Source organism: Hypanus sabinus, chromosome 17 (assembly GCF_030144855.1).
Source record: "Hypanus sabinus isolate sHypSab1 chromosome 17, sHypSab1.hap1, whole genome shotgun sequence".
Classification (NCBI taxonomy): domain Eukaryota; kingdom Metazoa; phylum Chordata; class Chondrichthyes; order Myliobatiformes; family Dasyatidae; genus Hypanus; species Hypanus sabinus.
Window position 1 is genome coordinate 4,013,154 of NC_082722.1, and position 26,598 is coordinate 4,039,751.

General features: G+C 44.7%; 1 protein-coding gene across 4 annotated transcripts in view; it reads right to left on the reverse strand.

The window, feature by feature from the left end:
- The window catches only part of hydin (HYDIN axonemal central pair apparatus protein), a 1,146,554-nt gene that overhangs the window by 664,283 nt on the left and 455,673 nt on the right, over window positions 1-26,598 (reverse strand). For all 4 annotated transcript variants that reach the window (XM_059992477.1, XM_059992476.1, XM_059992474.1 and 1 more), the window contains one exon: window positions 4,064-4,216. In XM_059992477.1, coding sequence (XP_059848460.1) covers window positions 4,064-4,216 — 153 coding nt within the window. The remainder of the gene's footprint in view (window positions 1-4,063; window positions 4,217-26,598) is intronic.

Below are 26,598 nucleotides of genomic sequence, written 5' to 3' on the forward strand. Positions count from 1 at the left end.
TCCCTTAAAGACTGGAGTGATATTTGAAATTTTCCAGTGCTCCAGAACCATTCTAAGATCTTGTGGTTCTTGTAAGATCACCTCTAATATCTCCACAATCTATTCAGCTACCTCTTTCAGAACCCTGGGGTATAGTCCACCTGGTCTATGTGATTTACCTACTTTCAGATTTTTCAGCTTCCCAAGTATCTTCTCCCTAGTAATAGCAACTACCCTCACTTCTGTCCTCTGGGACTCGTGAACTTCTAGCAGTATGAACATTGAAGACTGCTGCAAAGTACTTGGTAAGTTCATCAGCCATTTCTTTGTCCCCATTACAACATTTCCAGCATCATTTTCCAATAGTCTAATATCCACCCTCACTTTTCTTTTACTCCTCATATATCTGAAAACCTTTGGTATCCTCTTTTATATTATTGGCTAACGTACCTTCATATTTCATCTTTTCTCTCATTATTGCTTTCTGTTGACTTCTGATAGTTTTAAAAGCTTCCTAACTTCCCCTAATTGTTGCTATATTTTATGGTTTCTCTCTTGCTGTTATGCTGTCTTTGACTTCCCTTGTCAAGCAAGGCCGATCATCTTCCCTTTAAAATATCCTTCTTTAGAGTGTGCCTCGAGGGATTATGAAGGTGAAGTGGGACAGCCTTTTCCCTAGTGGCTCCATCCAGAAGCTATTCTAAAAACCATTATCTCGTAAGCATTCTACACACTTGCTCTCTTGGGATCCTGCACCAACCTGATTTTCCTACTCTACCCGCATATTTAACTCCTCCATAACGATCATAACATTGTCTTTTTTACATGCCTTTTTGACCTCCTGTTGTAATTTGGACCCCACATGCCAGCTACTGTTTGGAGGCCTGTGTATAACCCCCATCAGGATCTTTTTACCTTTGCAGTTTCTTTACTCATAAGGATTCTACATCTTTCAACCTTTTGATCTTCTTTCAGCCGCGACTTAGTGATACCCACAATATCATACCTGCTAATCTCTAACTACGTCACAAGATTTGACAGCATTGGTGCTGCTTCCTGCACCCATACTGAGATTGATGATTTCATTAACTTTGCCTCTAACTTCCACCCTGCCATCAATTTTACTTGGTCCATTTCCAACACCTCCCTCCCTTTTCTCAATTCCTCTGTCTCACTGGCTTTCACAGCTATCTGGACTATACCTCTTCCCATGCTGTCACTTGTAAAAATGCCATCCTTTCTCTCAGTTCCACCATCTATACCGCATCTGCTCTCAGGATAAGGCTTTTCATTCCAGAACTACTGTGATGTCCTCCTTTTTCAAAGACTGGTGTGTCCCCTCCTCCACCAACAATACTGCCCTCACCCACATCTAAGCCATTTTGCTCACATTTGCCCTCACTCCATCACACCAGGGGTAGGGTTCCTCTTGTTCTCATCTACCATTGCACCTCTGTGTCCAGCACACAACTCTCCGTAATTTCCACCATCTCCAATGGGATCCCATCACTAAGCACATCTTTCTCTCCCCCCACTTCCCACTTTCCACAGGGATTGCTCCCTATGCAACTCCCTTGTTCACTCATCACTCCCCACTGATCTCCCTCCCGGTACTTATCATAGCAAGTGGATCAAGTGCCACAACTGCCCTTACACCTCCTCCCTCACAATCATTCGGGGCCCCAACAGTCCTTCCAGGTGAGGCAACACTTCACCTACAAGTCCGTTGGTGTCATCTACTGTATCTGGTGCACCCTGTGTGGCCTCCTGCATATCAGTGAGATCCAGTGTAGATCGGGAGACCACTTCACCAAGCACCTTTGCTCCATCTCCCGTCGCCCAACCATTCCCATTCCTACATGGCAGTCCATAGCTCTCTCTATTGCCGCGATGAGGCCACTCTCAGGGTGGAGGAGCAACACCTGACATTCTGTCTGGGAACCCTCCAACCTGAAGGCATGAACATCGATTTCTCAGACTTCCAGTAATTGCCCCTCCCCACCTTCACTACTCCCCATTCCTGTTTCCCCCTCTCACCTTAACTCATTACCTGCCCATCAACTTCCTCTGGTGCTCCTCCCTTTTCTTCCATGGTCTTCTGTCCTCTCCCATCAGGTTCCCCCTTCTCCAGCCCTTTCCTTCTTTCGCCAATCAACTGCCCAGCTCTTTATTTCACCCCTCCTGCTCTCCCATCTCACTTATCACCTACCACCTTGTAGTTCTTCCTCTCCTCCCCCACCTTCTTACTGTGACATCTCCTCTTCCTTTCCAGTTCAGATAACAGGTCAGCTGTTTACTCTTTTCCATAGATGTTGCCTGGCCTGCTGAGTTCCTCCAGCAGTTTGCATCTGTTGTTTCCAGCATCTGCTTTTCTCATGTTCATATCACTACAAGATCATTTACTTTTTTTGTATATTCAAATATTAACATCTTCAGTCCTGTACTCCTCATCTTTTTCAATGTTGCACTCATGTTACACATCAACTCATCTCACTGATTGTAATTCTGCCCTGTTCTTCCTCACAGTCTCACTACACATTGCACCTACTTGTATACCTCAGCCCTATCACATTGGTTCCCATCCCCAATCTGATTTACTTAAAACCTCCCCAACAGCTCTAACAACCTGTCTGTAGGGATACTAGACCCTTTGAGTTCATGTGTAACCCAATATTTTTTGTACAGGTCATACTTTGCCCAGCAGAGATCTCAATGATCCAGAAATCTGAACCACTTCCTCTGCCAGATAATCATCTGCCGACTCGTCCTATTCTTACCATCACTGAGACAAGGCACAGGCAGCAATCCAGAGCCAGGACCCTTTGAGGTCCTGCTTTTCAGCTTGCTCCCTAACTCCCTATATTCTTTCTTCAGGACATCATCCCTTTTTTTATCTGTGTCATTGCTACCAATATGTACCTAACTTGCAGTGTTCATCCTCCCCCTTTAAAATGAAGTCACACCTTCAACCTCCTTCATCCAAGGAAAGCAAACCCAGCTGAATCAATCGCTCCCCATCACAAAAGGCCTCCATTTGAAGCAACATCATGGTGAATCTCCCACATGCTCTCTCCAGTACAACCTTCTGACAGTCTGACAACCAGAAATACAAGACACCAAGTGTGCTCTTGCTACTGTTTTGTAAATTTGCCACATAATAACCCAACCTCTATATTCTATAGTCAATCTATGAAGGCAAAAATACCATCTATCTTCTTCACCACTTTATCTAGCTTTATTTCTAAATTGCACAGTATTTGCTGTAAAATATATCATAATCAGGCTTAATATCATTGACATGTTGTAACATCTGTTGCTTTGCTGTAGCAGTACAGTGCAATACAGTACTTTAAAAACTATAAATTATAATAAATACGTATATAAAAATTAAATAAATAGTGCAAAAAGAGTAAAAATGTTGAGGTAGTCTTCATGGGTTCAAGAGCTCTTCAGAACTCTGATGGCAGAAGGGAAGAAACTGTTTCTAAAATGTTCAGCATTTGTCTTCTGGATGCTGTCCTTCCTCTGGTGAGAGCAATGGGAAGAGGGTATGTTCTGCACGATGGGGGGGGACGGGGGACTCTTCATCAGAACACATTCTGCTTTTATTTGCATAAAATCATAACAAAGGTCCTGGTTATTCATCTCCCACCACAGTGCTTGGTGAAAGATTTGTATCTGTTCTGGTGTATCAGCTTATCCAACTTTAACATTGTCTTTAGTTTAAAACTATCTTTTGTTTAACTGTCCTGAACCACCCTAAATTAGCATTCCTGTGAAATAGAAACAACAGATGTGACAGGCATTATAAATTCTTTGTACAGTACAGTAAAAGAGTACAGTAAATAGCAGAAGGTCAAGAAGGTTAATCCACTGCAGTCGTTAAAATCCAGTTGTTGTTTTGATGACAACTGAGATTGTCTTAATGAGAATATGTTGAAAACCACAAAGTGTACAGTTTGTAACTAAACATCACTTTCTAAAATAAGCTGCAGGAATGACAGATGTACATGAAATCTCACATGTAAAGCAATTAGTAACTTTATGGAGCATTTTCTCTTTTTAATTACTGTAAATTACTTACCATTTTGGCTGTGATGTTGGCTGGGACGAGGGATTCATTAGACAGGCCGAAGGTCTTGGGGACATCAGACAGGACATTGATCTTCCCCCAGTCAATCTCTGTGCAAGTGACTTGGACTACTGGACCCTCACCTGTGCAGGTTAAGTGGACTTGCTAGTTCAAAAGAAAAGTATTGCATTAATACTGCTGTCTGGTAAATGAATGGTCAGCACTAAGTTATTATTAGTAAAGGCACTAAAAATTACTTTTACTTACAATTACAGAATTAAAGATGCAAAAACAGGTCAAGTAACTTAGGACAGTATTTTTAATGGCAGGATCTTGAGGAGTATTGCTGTACAGAGGTATCTAGGGGTGTCAGTCCTTAGTTCCCTGAAAGCAACATATTCATCTGCTTCTGTCATATTTATCTCCACTATCAGCCCCACATAGTACATCCCAGGCATCCACCCTCTGTGTAAACACTTGCCCCACACATCTCCTTCGAACTTAACCCTCCTTCACCTTAAATATATGCCCACTGTTAATATATATTTCAACTCTTTTTTTTATTAGGAGACAGATACTGGATGTATACTCAATCTATCCCTCTCATAATCTTATAAATTTCTACCAGATCTCCCCCAGCCTCCACCACTCCACACAAAACAACTCAAAGTTTGTCCAACCACTCTTTACAGCAAATCTTCTATAATCCAGCCAGCATCCTGGTAAGCCTCTATGGCACCCCTCCCAAAGGTTCCATATCCTTCCTAAAATGGGGTGACCAGAATCAAATGCAATATCTCAGATGTGGCCTAACCGGAGTTTCAATAAGCTATCACACACTTTCCGACTCTCAAACTCAATGCCTCGACTAATAAAGGCACACATGCTATATTTCCCTTCTTAACCATCCGATCAACCCATGTAGACACTTTCAGTGAGCCACAAACTTGGACCCCAAGAACCCACTATACATCAACATTGTGAGGAGTCTTCCCTTAATCATCTCCTCAAAAAAGTCAACCAAGTTAGTAAGACACGACTTTCCCAACATAAAGCCATGCTGACTATCCTTAATTAGGCCATAATTTTTCAATTGCTCATAATCCCATCCCTAAGAGTCCTCTCCAGTAAATTCTGTACCTCTGACGTGAGACTTGCTGGTCTGTAACTTCCAGAATTATCCATATTTCTCTTCATGAATAATAGAAAAACATTAACTACTCACCAATCCTTTGGGACCTCACCTATGGCTATAGAAAAATAAAGACATTGATCAAGACCCCAAAAATCTCATCTCTTGCCTCTCTCAATAAACTGGAGGGTATCGCATCCAGCTCCGGCTGTCACATGGAGGGGCAAGGGTCCACAGGCAGGACACAAACACTTCTTTCTTAGGTTCAATAAAATAGTGTTTATTACTCACTACGCAGAGAACCGGGAAATCAAGGAGGACAAAGAGGAACACGAACCTCGGACTGGGAGACTAGGGACATTGATCACCGTGGACCTTGCATTTGGGAACTGGGAACATGGACCGCCGCAGACCTTGGACTTGGATATTGGGAACTTGGATCATCGCAGCCATGAATGGGACTCAGGGGACTGGGACTGCCAGGGGACTGGGACTGCCAGGGACCTTGGACCTGGAGGCTGGGAACTTGGATTGTCACAGACCTTGGACTTGGACATTGGGAACTTGGATCACCATGGACCTTAGACCTAAAGATTAGGACCTTGAATTGCCGCAACCAGAATGTGGACACCAGGATTGCGGCAGCCAGAACGTGGACACCATGGATCGCCGCAGCCAGAAACGTGGACACTCAAACACAGGACAGGAATGTCGAGCCAGGTCTCCGCCTTCAACTCAGGCACCGAGCCGGGACTCTTCGAGAGAGATATACATGGACACTGTGAATGAACGTCGAGCCAGGACTCCGCCTTCAACTCACCCCTGGCAGTTTGACCTTGCCCGGACCCACTCTGGCGAAGGAAGGTGAATTGCTGGCACTCCAATGCGGGCTGGATAACTCTGGCTTGTGGTAGTGACGGCAACTTGCTAAGGCTTCTTAACACTCACGCCCCAAACGGCTAAAGCCAGGGGCTTATAAACTGCCGGTTCGGGTCGAGAGTAGATTACCTTAGTGGCCAAGCTCAAGGGACACGTGAAACGGAATTAGAAGGGAACAAGGAGTCAATGGTCCAGATCATAACGCAACCTAACTAAACTTAAAGGGGAACTGATCAGGACCATGACACCGGTGATGCTTTCATTTTACTTTCTTTAAGAGACCTGACACCATTTTAAAATGCCTCAGCATATTAGCACCCTTCACACTGATTTCACTTTCCTACATGTCGTTCTTCTTGATAAATAACCATATACAGTACCTTACCCATATCCTCCTCCTCAAAGCACATATTGCATACTATATCCCTGAGTAGTCCTACCTGCTCTCTAGAAATTCTCTTGTCCTTGGTGTATGTCGAGAATGCCTGGGATTCTCTTTAATCTATCTTACTAAGAACTTTCCATGGTGCCTCGAGGTTTTCCTAAGTCTCTTCATGAGTTTCTTTCTGGCATCTTCATAAAAGTCAAGGCTTTGTTTGATTCTTGCTTCCTAACCTTCATATAATGGGGTGACCAGAATCAAATACAATATCTCAGATGTGGTCTAACCAGAGTTTCACACACACACACTTTCCGACTCTCAAACTCAATGCCTCGACTAATAAAGGCACACATGCCATATTTCCCTTCTTAACCATCCTATCAACCTATGTAGACACTTTCAGTGAGCCTTTCAGTAAGTCAGGCCTTTCTTCTTGACTAAATTCATCAACTCTCTTGACATACAAGGTTCTTTTACCTTGTCATCCTTGTCCTTCCTTCTGACTAGAATATACAGTACCTGACCTTCACGCAGTTGCAGTTAGTCTTTACAGATCCTCCGCACATCAGATGTGACTTGCCCAAAAACAACTGCTCCCAATTAACTCTCTCTAGTTGCAGCCTAAAAATCTTGTAACTTACCCTGATCTATACTTGCGGGAGAATACTAAATACATAGCAATTTCAAACCTTTCTGAGTTGTGGCCACTGTTCTCACAATCATCTGGGCAAGCTCATTACCCAATACCATGTTCACTTTGGTCCCTCCTCTGTTGGACAATCTATATACTGATTTAAAACACCCACCTGGACGGACCTAACAAATTCTGTCCCATCTAAACCATGTGCACTAGAAGGAGATATGTCTCTATATTAAGGAAGTTGAAGTCACCTATGACAGCAACCCTTTTGTTTTTACACTGTTCTCAAATTTGCCTGTGTATCTATTCCTCAATGTCCTGGGGTCTATCGGGGAGTCTGTTATATAATCCAACAATTTATTACACCTTTCCTACTTCTCATACAAACATCCAGCTCAGGCATCCATTACATCCGTCATCTTACCTTTACTGCATATATTTCTGCTTCTTTCTCTCTCCAATGCTTCCCTGTCTCTACCTTAAATGTTATTCACCTCAACTGGTCTTTGTGGTGATGCGTTCTGCTTACATTGTTCTTGGGTTTAGAGATGTAAAATGTGTACTTACTGTTCATCCCTGTTGTTCAGAGAAGAGCTTTGGGTCTTTATTCTATTAGCAATTATCTGTATAAATGAGTGGACTGCATGACTATAAGGTGAACTATGGAACTAGAGTCACATGCAGGTTAATTCTGAAGATGCCAGTGAGCAGCATGACTAAAGGCGACGTCCTTTAGACAGTTCATGAAACTCCTTCTTCATCTTCTTTCAAATATGACTGTGCAACCCATGATTTACACTTTGATGGTGCGACTTTGCTGCCTCTGAGGAGGTTCGGTGAGCTTTCAAGCGAACTGCACAGCTGGAGGCCATGAAGCAAGGCGATGGGGCTAAGCCAGGCATGGGCAAACTGCGGCCCGTTAAGCTTTTTAATCCGGCCCGCAGAACTTGATGAAATTATATTAATAAACCTTGTTAACGTTTTTTCCCCGCAATTCTGGCGTTTTCCCAATAGATGACACACTCTATATACATTGACCTTTGTTGAGGTGCAGCGTATTACTCCACATTTGCGCTTTACTCTGTGACCTTGTGGCGACCCATTTCCTGGCACATCCGAACCGGCTCACAATTAGCCGGCATTCCGGCTAAGGGAGATAGCCTGCGGGGATTTGCGAGCAGAGAGCTTTGGAGCCTCTGCGCCACAGGGGGCAGGTTGAGGGAGGCTTAAAAGTGAGGCTGGGGATTTCGAATAAAGTTTTTTCCTTCGACTGCAGTTACCGACTCCGTGTCGTAATTTTAGCGCTGCATGTAGCACACCGCTACAACCTCTCACCCCTTCTGTAAAGATGAGTGGAGCTAAGAAAAGAAAAGTGGATAGAGAATGTCGGGTGTTTAATAAGGAGTGGACAACTAAATATCTTTTTACCGAACACCGATCAACTGCTGTATGCCTGATATGCCAAGAGACTGTGGTGGTTTTTAAAGAATATAATATCAGCCGTCACTTTGCCACAAAACATGCCAACTATGCTAGCGACCAGTCAACGTAAGAACGGGAAGCTAATGCTCAGAGGTTGGCAGCTAATTTACAGGCTCAACAAAATTTTTTTCACCGTCAAACTGCCATTCATGAGTCAAGTACCAAGGCGAGTTTTATGCTGTCATTCAAATTAGCAAAGGCCAGCAAGCCTCTGTCTGAAGGCGAGTTTTTAAAAGAATGTATGGTGGAGAGAGCAGGTGTATTGTGTCCGGAGAGCAAAGACAAATTTGAAAAAATCAGTTTATCACGCAGGACAGTGACTCGCCGTGTGGAACTGATAGATGAAGATATAACCAGCGACTTAAATAAAAAGGCAGAGTCGTTCACATTATATTCATTAGCACTGGATGAAAGCAACGATGTAAAAGACACTGCTCAGCTCCTCATTTTTATCCAAGGAATTAACAATACTTTTGAAATAACGGAGGAGTTTTTGACAATGGAGTCTCTGAAAGGAAAAACACGGGGAGAGGACTTGTATGACCGGGTGTCTGCTGTCATCGAAAATATGAAGCTCCCTTGGAGTAAACTTATCAACGTCACCACAGATGGATCTCCTAATTTGACGGGGAAAAATGTCGGCCTGCTGAGGAGAATACAGAATAAAGTGAAAGATGAAAATCCTGACCAGGATGTTATTTTCCTTCACTGCATCATCCACCAGGAATCTCTATGTAAATCGGTATCACGGCTGAATCATGTTGTGAATCCTGTCGTAAAACTTGTCAACTTTATACGTGCAAGGGGACTTCAGCACCGTCAGTTCATCACGTTCCTGGAGGAAACTGATGCGGATCACCAGGACCTACTTTATCACTCCCGTGTCCGCTGGTTAAGTTTGGGCAAAGTGTTTCAACGAGTATGGGAGCTCAAAGAGGAGATTGGAGCATTTTTGGAGTTACTGAGGAAGGCCGGCGAATTTCCTGAGCTGAACAACAAGAGCTGGCTTTGTGACTTTGCGTTTGCTGTGGATATATATTCACACATGAATGAACTGAACGTGAAGCTACAGGGGAAGGATCAGTTTGTGCATGACATGTACACAAACGTGAAAGCCTTTAAATCCAAGCTGGCTTTTTTCTCCAGGCAAATTTCGAATAAGTTATTCACTCATTTTCCTACACTAGCCACGCTGGAAGAGGCCGGCGCAAATGTGAAAAAATACAGCGAGTCACTGGATGCGCTGCACAGAAAATTCTGCCGTCGCTTTTCTGATTTTGAAAAAATTGACAAGTCACTTCAGTTGGTGGCCTGTCCCGTCACAAGATCCTGAAACAGCACCAGAGGAGCTACAGCTGGAACTGATCGATCTTCAGTCTGACCCTGTCTTAAACGAGAAGTTCAACTCTCTTAAACTGAATGACTTTTATGCTTCACTTGGTAAAGAGGTGTTTCCAAACCTCCGGAGGACGGCACAGAAGATGCTGGCGTTGTTCGGCTCGACCTATTTGTGTGAACAGGCGTTCAGCGTCATGAACATCAACAAAGCCAGCCACAGATCCAAGTTAACTGACCAACACCTCAGATCCATCCTGAGAATCGCCACAACAAAACTAAATCCAGACTTTGATGCGCTGGCTAAAAAGGGAGACCAACAACACTGTTCCCACTGAAATTAAAAATAAGTTTCTTCGTTGTGTTATGTAAAAAATGCATTTGAAAATATTTTTCTCAATAAGACTTACATGTTACATGTCATTTCTGTTAAGTGATGGACATGAGTAGTGCGCAGGTGCACGTACGTTCTCAAAATAAAAAATGCGCTCCAGATCAAATAACGCGCTGTCACTGTTCTGTCATTGTGCTGGTCGTTGTTGAGTTTTGGCACAGGGGACAATTGAATAAGAAGGAGCAGGACAAGTAGACCTGCATCTCCTACCGTTTTTGAAATAAAGACAGTCAGGAGGAGAGTGATGATGATAATATCTTGATAACAGAATTTTCAGTGCTTTAAAATAATAACTGTTACTATTAAAAAAAAGCTGTATTTTATTCACTTAATTTTCAGTGTTTTAAAAGTCATTTCAATAAATAGCTAAATACCATGGGACTTCAAAGACAGATATTTTGTTGTAATGCATTTGTTCATTTTCAATTGAAATTAAAGCACATGTTTTCTACATATCCAATGATATTTTATTTTCTCTTATGAGGTGTATTACCAAAACACTCCGTCCATCTGCTCCTGGTCCGGCCCCCCTGTCAAATTTTAGAACCCTTTGTGGCCCACAAGTCAAAAAGTTTGCCCACCCCTGGGCTAAGCCCAAGATTGACTTCATTTCTCGCCGATCTCACCAGCTAAAGCATTGAGAAAGATTGAAATCGATGAGGATGAGAGTGGGAAGTGAGCAAGTGTTCAGCACAGACAATCTATGTTGTCTCTCTCTCCCTCTTGCTCGCTGCTCCTGGAGGAAGGTGCGTGTCTTCAACCAGTCTCTCTCTCTCACTCTCACTGCAGGCTGCCAGAGGATGGTGCTGGAGTCTTGGGTCTTGAGCAAGGTTTAATCAATGTGGTTTGTGGATCTATAGTTCACATTACAATGTATTTCTGGTTACTCCTTTCCTATTGCTATTTTATGTAATTTTGATCATGGCAGACTGCAGTGAAAAAACACAGCACAAATTGAACTGAACAAAACTGAATGTTCCCAGACTATTTCAAAGACTTGTAGTTTGATGTCTTATAGGTGTTTTCGCACATTTTTGCCATTTGAACGTGTAATTTTTCTGGGAGTGTGGGGTTTGATGTTTTTCTTTGAACAGGTCCCATGGTTTTCTGTTTTGTGGCTGTCTGTGAGAAGATGAACCTCAGGGTTGTACACTGCAGACATACTGCAGAGATAGATTGCTTCAAAAATTTGGCACATTTCAATTTTGGTTCCAGACCATAAAATAAGTTTAATTAAGTCCAGTTTTAGGCAACATTCCCGTTTACATCAAGGCTGCTGTGAGCAAGAGGGTTGAGAGCTCCATAACCAATAGTCTGTCTTGTTCCAATCACACTGACGGCATGGCTAAGAAAGCTGACCAGCACCTCCACTTCCTCAGGAAACTAATGAAATTTGGCATGTCTCTTTTGACTCTCAGCAATTTTTATTAATTCATCACAGAAACCATCCTATCTAGATGCATCATTGCTTGTGAACTGCAGAGTTAAGAGCATAGCTCAGCACGTCACTGAAAGCAGCTTCGCCTCCATGAATTCGGTTTACACTTATCACTGCCTCAGTCATGGAGCTGATATAATCAGGGACGCCACACTTTCTCTGTGCCTTTCAGCACAAGATACAAAAGCCTAAAATCACAAACAAACAGGCTCAAGGACAGCTTCTACTCCACTGAAATAGGGCTATCAAATACACAAAAATACAACTGCAGATGCTGTGGATCAAAGAATAGTACACAACGCTGGAAGAACTCAGCAGGTCAGGCAGCATCCCCGAGTAGCCAACGTTTTGGGCCGAGACCCTTCATCAGAAAAGGGTGGGAAGAGAGGGCCAAAGTCCAGTAATAGAGATAGGGGAGGGGGTAGGGCCTAGAGGTGCCAGGTGGAAAACCAGTCAGAGGAAAGATAAAGGGGGGAAGGGATAAGCATGAAAGAACTGTAGAGATAAAGAAGCAGAAAGTTGAAAGGGGAGAGAGGCAGAGAGGGACCTGGATAGGGGGAGGGGGAAGGGGAGGGAATTACCGGAAATTGGAGAATTCAATGTTCATACCACCAGGCTGGAGGCTACCCAGACGGTAGATGAGGTGTTGCTCAAAAAAACAAAAGTCAGCAATAATTCTACAATTGGTTTAAAATGATGATATTATACTCTTCAATAGAGGCTAACGTGTTGAAAAAGCTAATTAAGGCTTGTTTGCTAACTTAGAAGGGATGAAGCAGGAACTAGTGAGAGTAAATTGGAAACAGATGTTCAAACAGGAAAAAGCAGAAGTAATGTGGGAGAAGTTAAGGGACCACTTGAGCTGGGTTCAGGATCGGTTTCTCCTACTGAGACAACGAGAAAATGGTAGGAAAAGGGAACCATGGCTGACGAAACACGTGAGGTAACTCATAATGTGGAAAAAGGAAGCATATGTAAGATATAAGAAGCAGGAAGTAGGAGGGGCTCATGACAAATATAGGATAGCCAGGAAGGAGCTAAAGAAAGGACTCAGGAGAGCTCGAAAGGGGCATAAGAAGGCCTTGGCATGTAGGATTAAGGAGAACCCCAAGGCGTTCTATGCGTACGTGAAGAACAGGAGGATGGCAAGAAAGAAGGTGGGACCACTAAAGGATAAAGAGGGCAACATGTACCTGGAGGCGCAGGAGGTTGGGGAGGTCCGAAATGAATACTTTGCTTCTGTATTCACAAGTGAAAAGGATCTTGATCAGGGTGAGGTCGAAATAGAGCAGGCCTGTGTGCTGGACAATGTGGAGATTATGGAAGAAGAAGTGCTGGATCTTCTTAAAAACATCTAGAATGATAAATCCCCAGGGCTGGATATGATACACCCCAGGCTGTGGGAATTGTGAGAAGAGATCACAGGAGCATTAGCCATGATCTTTGAATCCTCTTTGGCTACAGGGGAAGTGCCGAAGGACTGGAGAATGGCAAATGTTGTTTAATAAAGGGAATAAGGGAGAAACCTGGGAACTATAGACCGGTAAGACTTATGTCGGTGGTCTGCACACTACTGGAAAGGATTCTTAAGGATAGGATCTACGAACATTTGGAGAAGTATAGTCTACTCATGGATAGTCAACATGGCTTTGTGAAGGGAAGATCGTGCCTCACAAGCCTGATTGAGTTTTTTGAAGAGGTAACAAAAGAAGATGATGAGGGTAGGGCAGTGGATGTGGTCTACATGGACTTTAGCAAGGCATTTGACAAGGTCCCTCATGTGAGACTCATCCAGAAAGTCATGAGGCATGGGATAAGAGGAACCTTGGCTATTTGGATAAAAAAATTGGCTTAAAGGAAGAAAGCAGAGGGTAGTTGTGGAAGGAAAGTATTCTGCCTGGAGGTCGGTGACTAGTGGAGTGCTGCAGGGATCTGTCCTGGGACCCCTACTATTTGTGATTTTTATAAATGACCTGGTTGTAGAGGCAGAAGGATGGGTAAGTTTGCAGATGACACGAAGATTGGAGGAGTTGTGGATGGAGGGGCAGGTTGTCGAAGGTTACAAGAGGATATAGACAGGCTGCAGAGTTGGGCAGAAAAATGGCAGATGGAGTTCAATCCGGACAAGTGTGAAGTGATGCATTTTGGAAGGACAAACCAGAAGACAGAGTACAGGGTTAATGGTCAGTTACTTAAGAGTGTGGATGAACAAAGGGACCTTGGGGTTCAAATCCATACATCCCTCAAGGTTGCTGCGCAGGTTGATAGGGTAGTTAAGAAGGCCTATGGGATGCTAGGCTTCATTAACAGGGGGATTGAGTTCAAGAGTAGAGAGGTCATGTTGCAACTCTACAAATCTCTGGTGAGACCGCACTTAAAGAGTATTGTGTTCAATTCTGGTCACCTCATTATAGGAAGGATGTGGAAGCTATGGAGAGGGTGCAGAGGAGATTTACCAGGATGTTTCCTGGTTTGGAGAACAAGTCATATGAAGCAAGGTTAGCAGAGCTGGGACTTTTCTCCTTGGAGCATAGAAGAATGAGAGGGGACTTGACAGAGATCTACAAGATTATGAGAGGCATAGATAGGGTGGATAGTCAGTACCTGTTTCCCAGGGCACCAATAGCAAACACCAGAGGGCGTATGTACAAAATTAAGGGAGGGATGTTTAGGGGAGACATCAGGGGTAAGTTTTTTTACACAGAGCGCAGTGAGTGCCTGGAATGACTTGCCAGGGATGGTGGTGGAGGCTAAAACATTAGGGGTATTTAAGAGCCTCTTGGACAGGAACATGGATGAAAGATAAATCGAGGGTTATGGAGTAGTGTGGGTTTAGTATTTTTTTAAGGATTATATGGGTTGGCACAACATGGAGGGCTGAAGGGCCTGTACTGTGCTGTGATGTTCTATGGTTCTATGATTTGTCACATGTCAGAAAGTTACTGCTTCATGTACGGATAAAAAGAATCTCCATTGATGATGACGGCTTCACTTTGGACTGGGATTGTGAGTGGTGATGAGTCATAATGAGGGAAAATATTATTACATTTACTGTAGCCAGGAATCCAGAACAAGGAATTTTTTACTTAAGAACTATTTTTCTGACCAATAGAGTGGACCTTCCTTTTGAACTGTGACTCTCAGATTTACTGTCACTAAAGGTCTCCATTAGAAGTAGGGTTATCAGAGTTGAGTTGAGTCTCAAAGATCAAGTTGTTTTCTCCTTGTTACTAACTACAGTGTGTAATTACCAACTTTTCTCAAACACTTTGACTAGATCAGATCTTACAATAAATCAGCATTCTGCAACATTTGGTATAGTTTGCAGGATCCAACCCACATGTAGTAGGAAAAGGCTTTTGAAAGAGGTGGGGAAAGATAATGGAAAATACCGGTGTGAGTTTAGTCTGGTTGCCCAGTCATTGATAGCATCTAGGTGATGTGAAAATTGAAATCAGGGTGTAGGGTACACGGCAAGGAAACTACTCTAGGCTCTTAAAGATGGTTAATGGAAGAGGATCATCTAGATAATCTTGAGGAAAGTGTAGATCGGTTGGGATAGACCTTACTTGATCGTTGGATGCTTACAAACAGGATGCATTAGAAGCCAGAGTTTAGGAGTTGAAAAGAGAAATCATTTAATGACAAGGACCCAATGTTACTTTAATAAAGACCAGTTCGAGCTGCCCAAAAGGGCACGAGAGTCATACAGCACTAAAAGAGACCTTTGGTCCACCTGCTCCATGCTCAACTGTTATTCTGGCTAGTCCCAACCACATTTAGCTGGACCGCAGTCCTGAATACCCCTCCCTTATCCAAACACCTGGTAAATGTTGCACTCAAACACTCATCCACCACTTTCACTAGCAGCTCATTGCACACTCAGCTCCCCCTCAGGTTCTCCTTAAATACTTCACCTTAACTTATGACTTTTAGTTCTAGACTCACCAAGCTCAGTGAAAAAATCTCTGCTTGCATTTCACCAATCTATACGCCTCATAATTTCATTTACCTCTATCAAATTTCCCCTCATTCTTCAATGCTCTAAGAAATAAAGTCTTAACCTATTCAAGTGTTCCCTATAAATCAGGTCCCCAGGTTCTGACGACATCCTAGTATATTTTATCAGTACTCTTTCAATCCTATTGCCAACGTGCCGAAAGATCTCTTTAGAATCAGGTTTAATATCACTGGCATATGTAGTACAGCAAGGTGACCACACTTTCCAAACTGTGGGCATGGAATGGCATGGAAAGTATGCTTGATGGTGGTATAACAGTGGTCAAGTGTGTTGACTCCTCTGGTTCCACAGGTAATAAGTGATAGTTAGGCTGGCCTGGTTGAAATTGCCTACAATGACAGCAAAGGATATCAGGGTATGCTATTTCCCAACTGCTGATCATGATGCTCCGCTCCTTCAGTGCCTTCCAGATGATAGCCAGACATTTACTGCTACCAAGATGATGGTGGAAAACCTCTGCAGGGTTCTTAGTAATATTAACTGCTAGCAATGAAATGTTACATTTGTGGGCGCTCGTTCGGTGATTGAATTCTGTGGCTGCTGTGTGACCACTCTGCTTAAATTACAGATGTGATGGCGACAGCCGCATTTCAGCGATGGTGGGTGACTGTGGGGGTGCCAGTGAGCAATGCCTGAGTGTTGAGGGGGGATGAAAACACGATGAAGCCACTGAAGGACTCATCAGGAGGGTGAAATCCTCAGTAGCAGTCCCTGGTGGGGAAGTGATCGGAGCCGGCTCCACCTGGCAATTGATAAAGGATGTGGTGGGTGAGCTGAGAACTCAGGGATTTGTAGGGAGGGATTTCCACCCCCCCACAAGGGACAGACAGCACAGAGGGCTACAAGTGGGGGTGGGTTCGCGAGAAGAGGGGTGGCCGGTAGCGTTTGCTATAACTCTGGGAAAGAGGGACAATTCCAGAGAGTGTGTGAGCAGCAGACAGTGTGCTTTAACTGTGGGGAAGAGGGGCACTTTCAGAGAGAGTGTGAGCAGCAGACAGTGTGCTTTAACTGTGGGGAAGAGGGGCACTTTCAGAGAGAGTGTGAGCAGCAGTGTGCTATAACTGTGGGGAAGAGGGGCACTTTCAGAGAGAGTGTGAGCAGCAGACAGTTTGGCTATAACTGTGGGGAAGAGGGGCACTTTCAGAGAGAGTGTGAGCAACAGGGAGTGTGCTATAACTGTGGGGAAGAGGGGCACTTTCAGAGAGAGTGTGAGCAGCAGACAGTGTGCTATAACTGTGGGGAAGAGGGGCACTTTCAGAGAGAGTGTGAGCAGCAGACAGTGTGCTATAACTGTGGGGAAGAGGGGCACTTTCAGAGACAGTGTGAGCAGCAGACAGTGTACTATAACTGTGGGGAAGAGGGCCACTTCTGGCGGGAATGTGAGCATCAGGGAGCCCCTCGGAGGGCGAGTCCCCGTGTATCCAAGCAGGGAAAGGTGTCGGAAAACCTAGAGGAGACCCAGTGAGGGAACGGCCTGGTGCCTCTGGGGTAACACATTCCCAGCAATGTTCCAAGGAACCCTTGAAAGCAGAAGACCCAATTTCGGAAGGATTTGTGGGATCCTGCTCCGACGTGTCACTACGGATAGAGGGAATCTCTGCTAAAGCCATACTCAACACCAGGTCGCTGGTCACGTTACTATACCATTCGTTTTACAGCCAGTATTTAAAGCATTTGCCTTTGATCCCATTCAGTGCGCTGGAGATTTGGGGCGTATGACGGGAATGTGTCAGTGAGACTGGAGTTTTCAGAAGCCGATGTGGGAGTGTCTGAGGTTCTGGAGATGCTAGCTCTGGTTTGTCCGGATTCGGTTGAGGTGGGCGGTGCTTCAATTCTGGTGGGGACCAACACCCCTGTGGTGCGGAGGCTCATGGGGGTCTGTAAGGAGAGGGCGGGTGAAAACTTCTTGAGGACCCTGGCTGGGCACCCAGTGTTTCCGGCTACTTTTGAGTAAGTGCGGAGCCGCCCTGATATGGATACTGAATTTAAACGAGGAACTGTGAGGTGCACCCAGTCAAGGCCTAAGGTAATTAAGACCTGGGGAAGTAGCGAGAGGGATGGGAACCCCCTAGATTTCCCGGAGTGCCTGATGGGAAGGCTCTTTTAGTGGACACCCCAGAAGACCACTGGGGGAGTCGCAATTTCTGGCTGGGGTTCTGGTGAGGCCCGAAGTGCAGAGGCCCTCAGTTGTACAGGCCAGCAGGATGATGGTGGTTGTCCAGAATGCTACAAAGAGAGAAATCACCTTTAACCGAGGGATGCCTCTGGTGCATTTGTTCCCGGTGACGGTAATGTGAGGCCCACTGGGGCACTATTGAACAACAGAGGAAAGCTGACCACAGAGGCCTTTAACTTTGGGGACTCTCCTGAGCCGCCGGGTTGGAACCAAAAGCTGGTGGAGAAGATGTTGGAGCTGAAAGATGTTTTTTCCCTTGGCGAGTTTGATGTTGGTTGCTCCAAGAGCACTCATCACACCATCCGGGTGACTGAGGACACCACATTTAGAGAGTGGCTCCTGCAGATGTGGAAGATGTGCGGCAGCACTTGCGTAAGTTGAAAGAAGCTGGGATCATCTCTGAATCCCGAAGCCCTTATGCATCTCCAATAGTAATGGCCCGGAAGAAGAACGGAAAGGTCCGCATGTGTGTGGACTATGGAACCCTGAACTGGTACACCGCCCCTGACCAGCATATGGTCCCGAGGATCGAAGGCACACTGGCCTCTCTGACTGGGGAGAAGTGGTTCAGTGTGCTGGACTTAAGGAGTAGATATTACCAGATCCCCATGAGTGAGGCTGACAAAGAGAAGATGACATTTATATGCACTTTGGGATTTTTCCAGTTCCAAAGGATGCCCCAGGGCATATTGGGAGCCCCTGCCACCTTCCAGAGGGTCATGGAGAAGCCGGTGGGGGATATGAATTGCTCGAAGTGTTGGTATATTTGGATGGCTTGATAGTATTTAGATCCACCTTGGAGGAGCATGAAGCGAGGCTACTGTCGGTGCTCAGCCGTCTGAAGGATTAAAACTCTCCCTGGACAAGTGCCAGTTCTGCAAGATGTCTGTTAGCTATGTTGGGCACATAATCTCGCGGGATGGATTAGCTACAGACCCGGCTAAGATAGAAGCGGTGACCACGTGGCCGAGGCCCCGGACTGTGAGCACTTTGCACTTGTTCTTGGGGTTCTGTGGTTATTATCAGAGATTCGTGAAGGGGTATGCCAAATTAAGTCACCTCTTGCACCAGCTTCTGCGTGGTTACCCACCCTTAGGGAAGAAGGGAAAAGGGGGATGGGAGGTTGGAGAATACCTCAACCCATCGGAGCCCTTCGGACAGAGGTGAGATGCAAAATGTGAGGAGGCTTTTCAGTCGCTGAAGGAGTTGCTGACCCAGGCACCGCTGCTGTCTATTGCGGACCCCGATTGCCCTATGTACAACACACCGATGCCAGCCGAGAGGGATTAGGGGCCATCTTGTATCAGGATCAGGGTGCCAGGTTGAGGCCAGTAGTGTTTGTCAGCCGGAGTTTGTCGCACTCCGAGAGAAACTATTCCACCCACCAGTTGTAGATCCTGGCGTTGAAGTGGGCAGTGGCAGATAAGCTGAGCGATTATCTCTACGGAGCCAAGTTTGAGGTGAGGACGGACAACAACCCGCTCACTTACATCCTGACCTCGGAGAATCTGGATGCTAAAGGCCATCGGTGGTTGGTGGCATTGTCGATATATGATTTCAGCCTGAAGTACCGGCCAGGGAGCCGGAATGTCGATGCGGACACTTCATCCCGACGGGACTGAGGAACTGGAGAGGAGTGGGAGAGCGTTCCTGCCCCTGGGGTAAAGGCCATGTGTCAGTTTGCTATCACCGTGAAGGCCAAGGAAAAGGAGAGACCGGAGCGAGCAGTGGACCCAATGGGGGCTTCTGAAGATGCTCTGCCCCCAGTTTACTGTGACCTGACCACTCTGAAGACCAAGCAGATGACGGAATTAAGTCCGGGGGAAGGGGCAGCTGCTCAGCGAGATGACTCGGGCCTTGGCACTGTCTGGTCCGCGGTGGGGAAGGGGGATATGGCGTGGGCGGAGAAGACAACACATGTTCTGGTGCCTCCATTGCTCAGGGAATGGCCTCCGTTTAAGTTGAGGAACCAAATTCTATACCGGGTAATGTCACCCTCAGACCAACGTCAGTGTTGGCAGTTGTTCCTGCCTGAGCAGTATCGAAAGATTGCGTTGAAGTCACTGCATGATGTTTCTGGACATTTCGGGGTGGAAAAGACCTATGGATTGCTCAAAGATAGGTCTTACTGGCCCCGAATGAAGTTAGAGGTTGAAGCGTACTGCAAGTCATGCATTCACTGCACATGCCGGAAGACACGGCCTGTGCAGACTGCTCCTCGGTCCCACTTGCAGAGTGCAGGACCCCTGGGCCTAGTGTGTATGGATTTTCTGTCCATAGAACCCGACACCAGCAACACGGCGAATGTCTTCGTCTTCAAGGACCACTATACTAGATACCAAGGACCAGAGGGCGACTACGGTAGCAGAAGTGTAATGGGAGAAGTACTTTGTGCATTATGGCCTTCCCCAGCGGAAACATAGTGATTAGGGACGGGATTTTGAGAGTAAGCTCATCTGTGAGGTATGACTAGAAAGTGAAGTTCTCCCAACTCCTGCCGGGAGACCGAGTCTTCATAAGGAATTTGGGACTACCTGGAAAGCACAAGTTGGTTGACCGCTGGGTGGCTACGCCCTATGTGGTGGAGAGTCAGATGCCAAACCTATCGGTTTTCCGGGTGAGGCCCGAGGACAGGAATGGGCCTATCAAGATCTTCCATCGGAACCACCTGTTGCCCCTGGGACAAGAGGTGCAGGTAGACCTAGAGCCTGACTTGGAGTCTACACCTAGTACGAGGGCTCTGTGGAAGAGCCCACCACAAAAGAGACAGGGCCAGGCCCAGCCCCGGAAAGGGACACTAATTCAGAAGTTGATGATTCAGATGAGTGGTACCTGCTGCCGTTTGCTAACTTCCCTGTGATGGAGGAAGAGACTCCAGGTCCTTCTCACACTGCATCAGATGAGGTGAGGGCAACAGGGAGTGCAGCATAACTCTGGAGCAGAGGAAGTGAGGCCTGAACCCGAGACAGGGGGCTCTGAGTTGCAGAGAGGTTTGAGTGACAGATCGTGGGAGGTTTCGCCAGGCAGCCCCGAGGTGTCTGAGCCGGAGGATCTAGAAGAGGGGGTACAGAGGTCTCAGGGGATTTGGAACCCCCCGGAGAGGCTGCCCAATGTGATCTTTACTGCTTTGGGGAGTTATGTCACTGCTTTCTGCACTTGGATTAGGCTCTGTGTTTTGCAGGAAGTGTTGGCAAATTACCTGGATGTCATGAGAGCATGACTAAATTCAGTAGGGGGAAAATGTAGGGTTCTCAGTAATATTAACTGTTAACTGCTAATAATAAAATGGCTTCTCTGTAACTGATGAGGTAATGTTCTTTGTAGCTGAAGTGTTTGGGTTATAATTATAGATAATGGGGCACTAGCCAATGGGAGTCATGTTATTCTGTTTGTATGTGTGGGAACCTGAGTGAGTGGTGGGAGATCGGTGAGGCGAGGCGAAGAGGAAGGACGTGCGGGAAGCACTCTGGTAGACCACCATAGTTGGTCCCAGTCCGAGGGTCGAGGAGTTTGGAGGAGACCGAATGGTGGAGAGAAGACGTTGTCCCTTGAGCTCCAACAATTGTGCACAAATTGACTAACTCTGATAAGTGTGGCGCCTTTTACTTGTATATCAGTTTCCCTACTAACCACATAGACACAGTAAGATTTATAAAGTGTCATCATTTACTCGTACATTGTGTACTGTCTGATATTTGACGTTGTGGGTTTGTACCAGGGTGCATTACACAGCATCTATGCAAACGTGAGACAGGTTTGGCGGCCTGACGGTGGTTTCACCCTAGACGAATGTGAGCTGATAGCGCTGAGCCAGATAAAAATAGATAACAATTGTTTACTGGATGTTTTGCATCGAGTTGGAAGAGCAAATGTGTAAGGAGATAGCAGATATTTGTAGTAAACACAAGGTGGTGATTGTGGGAGATTTTAATTTTCCACACGTAGATTGGGACGCTCATTCTGTAAAAGGGCTGGATAGTTTAGAGTTTGTGAAATGTGTGCAGGATAGTTTTTTTCCAACAATACATAGAAGTACCGACTAGAGATGGGGCAGTGTTGGATCTCCTGTTAGGGAATGCGATAGGTCAGCTGACAGATGTATGTGTTGGGGAGCACTTCGGGTCCAGTGATCACAGTAGCATTAGCTTCAATATAATTATGGAGAAGGACAGGACTGGACCTAGAGTTGAGATTTTTGATTGGAGAAAGGCTAACTTTGAGGAGATGTGAAGGGATTTAGAGAGAGTGTTTTATGGGAAGGATGTAATAGAGAAATGGAGGTCATTTAAGGGTGAAATTATGAGGGTACAGAATCTTTATGTTCCTGTTAGGTTGAAAGGAAAGGTTAAAGGTTTGAAAGCACCATGGTTTTCAAGGGATATTAGAAACTTGGTTCGGAAAAAGAGGGATGTCTACAATAGATATAGACAGCATGGAGTAAAGAAATTGCTCGAGGAATATAAAGAATGTAAAAGGAATCTTAAGAAAGAGATTAGAAAAGCTAAAAGAAGATACGAGGTTGGTTTGGCAAATAAGGTGAAAGTATATCCGAAAGGTTTCTACAATTATATTAAAAGCAAGAGGATAGTGAGGGATAAAATTGGTCCCTCAGAGAATCAGGGTGGTCAGCTATGTGAGGAGCCGAGGGAGATGGGAGAGATTTTGAACTATTTCTTCTCTTCGGTATTCACTAAGGAGAAGGATATTGAATTGTGTGAGGTGTGGGAAACAAGTAAGGAAGTTATGGAACCCATGACAATTAAAGAGGTGGAAGTACTGGTGCTTTTAAGAAATTTAAAAGTGGATAAATCTCCAGGTCCTGACAGGATATTCCACAGGACCTTAAGGGAAGTTTGTGTAGAGATAGCAGGAGCTCTGACGGAGATCTTTAAGATGTCATTAGAAACGGGGATTGTGCCGGAGGATTGGTGTACTGCTCATGTGGTTCCATTGTTTAAAAAGGGTTCTAGAAGTAAGCCTAGCAATTATAGACCTGTCAGTTTGACATCAGTGGTGGGTAAATTAATGGAAAGTATTCTTACAGATAGTATTTATAATTATCTGGATAGACAGGATCTGATTAGGAGTAGCCAACATGGATTTGTGTGTGGAAGGTCATGTTTGACAAACCTTATTGAATTTTTTGAAGAAGTTACGAGGAATGTTGACGAGGGTAAGGCAGTGGAGGTAGTTTTTATGGACTTCAGCAAGGCCTTTGACAAAGTTCCACATGGAAGGTTAGTTAAGAAGGTTCAGTCGTTAGGTATTAATGCTGGAGTAATAAAATGGATTCAACAGTGGTTAGATGGGAGATGCCAGAGAGTAGTGGTGGATAATTGTTTATCGGGATGGAGGCCGGTGACTAGCGGGGTGCTTCAGGGATCTGTTTTGGGCCCAATGTTGTTTGTAATATACATAAATGATCTGGATCATGGGGTGGTAAATTGGATTAGTAAGTATGCCGATGGTACTAAGGTAGGAGGTGTTGTGGATAATGAGTTGGGTTTTCAAAGCTTGCAGGGAGATTTATGCTGCTTAGAAGAATGGGCTGAACGTAGGCAGATGGAGTTTAATGCTGAGAAGTGTGAGGTTCTACATTTTGGCAGGAATAATCCAAATAGGACATACAGGGTAAATGGTAGGGCATTGAGGAATGCAGTGGAACAGAGAGATCTAGGAATAACAGTGCATAGTTCCCTGAAGGTGGAGTCCCATGTAGATAGGATGGTGAAGAAGGCTTTTGGAATGCTGGCCTTTATAAATCAGAGCATTGAGTACAGAAGTTGGGATGTAATGTTAAAATTGTACACGGCATTGGTAAGGCCAAATTTGGAATATTGTTTACAGTTCTGGTCACTGAATTATAGGAAAGATATCAATAAATTAGAGAGAGTGCAGAGACGATTTACTAGGATGATACCTGGGTTTCAGCACTTAACTTAAAGAGAAAGGTTGAACAAGTTAGGTCTCTATTCATTGGAGCGTAGAAGGTTGAGGGGGGATTTGATCGAGGTATTTAAAATTTTGAGAGGGATAGATAGAGTTGACATGAATAGGCTGTTTCCATTGAGAGTAGAGGAGATTCAAATGAGAGGACATGACTTGAGAGTTATGGGGCAAAAGTTTAAGGGAAACACAAGGGGGTATTTCTTTACTCAGAGAGTGATAGCTGTGTGGAATGATCTTCCTGTAGAAGTAGTAGAGGCCAGTTCAGTTGTGTCATTTAAGGTAAAATTGGATAGGTATATGGACAGGAAAGGAGTGGAGGGTTATGGGCTGAGTGCGGGTAGGTGGGACAACGTGAGGTTAAGAGTTCGGCACGGACTAGGAGGGCCGAGATGGCCTGTTTCCGTGCTGTGATTGTTATATGGTTATATGGATGTTCTGTTAGGTTGGGGGAGTAGGATTGAGACAGAACTGCCACATCTGTGTACCATGATGAGTTAATCATAAAGCATACTCCACTTCCTGTATCTTTAAAAACTCAGTGATCTTGTCTTTGCAGACACTGGAAAAGCCATTGGGCTACAGCGCTGCATCCAACTTCGCAGGTGTGAGCTATGTTTCCATGAAGCAAAGTACAAAGCAGTCCCTAGTGTCTCAGATACAGTCCCATCAACCTACGACACCACTTTCAACAAGTTTTGGATTTGTATTTCTAAATCCAACATTTCTACCAAAATTCTCAGTGCTCTACCATTCACTATACAACTCCATTTCTACTTTCTCCTTCCAAACATCAACATCTCACACTTGTCTGCATTAAATTCTACCTGCCATTTTTCTGTCAATTTTCCCAGCTGGTCCCAATTCCACTGCAGGCATTGATAGCCATCCTCACTGTCCACTACACCCCTTATCTTGGTGTCACTCTCAAACTTGCTCATCCAGTTCACCAACATTATCACCAAACTCATGATTATAGATGACTAACAATAATGGACCCAGTACCAACACCCGCAGCACATCACTAATCACAGGCATCCAAATCAGAGAGGCAACAATCCAATGCCACTTTCTGGTTCTCTTCTCTTGCTAAGCCACTGTTGTATGCAATTTACAACTTCACCCTGAATGCCAAGCAACTGGACCTTCTGGATCAGCCTCCCAAGCAGCACTTTGTCAAAGACTTTACTAGAGTACATGTAGACAACATCAACTGCCTTTCCTTCATCTTCTTTCCTGCTAACCTCCTCAAAAAACTCTCAAAGATTGGTTACACACAACCTACCAAATACAAAGCCATGTTGACTATCCCTAATCAGTTCCTGTCTATCCAAATCCTTACATACAAGTATTAAAAAGTATTCACCCCCTTCAAGGCAGTACTTTGTAGATGCACCTTTGGGAGTAATTACAGCCTTGAGTCTGTGTGAATAGGTCCTCTATCAGCTTTGCACATCTGCACACTGCAAATTTTCCTCTTCTTCTTTACAAAAGAACTCACGGTCTGTCAGATTTCATGGGTATCATGAGTGAACAGCCCTCTTCAAGTCCAGTCACAAATTGGATTGAGGTCTGGATTCCTCCATCAGATTTTCCTCCAGGATTTCCCTGTATTTTGCTGCATTCATTTTACCCTCTGCCTTCACAAGCCTTCCAGGCCTGCTGCAGTGAAGCATCCCCACAGCATGATGAAGTCACCACCAAGATTTATGGTAGGGATAGTGTGTTTTTGATGATGTGCAGTGATTGGCTTACACCAAACATAGCATTTAGTCTGGTGACCAAAAAGCTCAAATTTGTTTTCACCAGACCATAGAACCTTCTTCTAACTGACTTCAGAGTCTCCTATATGCCTTCTGGCAAACTCTGAGATTTCATGTGAGTTTTTAACAGCAGTGGCTTTCTCTTTGCCACTCTCCCATAAAGCTGAGACTGGTGAAGCACCCAGGCAACAGTTGTATGTGCAGTCTCTTTCATCTCAGCCACTGAAGCTTGTAACTCCTCCAGAGTTGACATAGGTTCTTGGAGGCCTCCCTCACTAGTCCCCTTCTTGCACAATCACTTAGTTTTTGAGGGCAGTCTGCTCCAAGCAGATTTATAGCTGTACCATATTCTTTCAATTTCTTGATAATTGACTTAACTGTACTCCAAGGGATATTCAGTGACTTGAAAATGTTCTTGTATCCATCTCCTGACTTGTGCTTTTCAGTAATTTTTTGTTACTGAGTTGCTTGGTGTTCTTTTGTCTTCATGGTGTAGTTTATTGCCAGGATTCTGTCTCACCAGTAGCTGGATCTTCCAGATTCAGGTGTATTATTACTACAATCAATTGCAACACCATGACTGCACACAGGTCTCCAAAAACAATCTCCATTTAACTAATTATGTGGCTTCTGAAACCAATTGGCTGCAGCAGTGATAGTTTGGTATGTCATATTAAAGGGGGGGGGGGTGAATACTTATGTCATCAATTATTTTGTGTTTTATATCTGTAATTAATTTAGATCACTTTGTAGTGATCTGCTTTCACTTTGACACAGAAGAGTCTTTCTGTTGATCAGAATCAAAAAAGCCAAATTAAATACACTGTGATTCAATGTGGTAAAACAATAAAACATGAAAACTTCCAAGGGGGTGAATACTTTTTATAGACACTGTATCTCCTGTCCCTTAGAATACCTTCCAATAATTTACTCATTATTGCTCAGACTCACCACCCAAT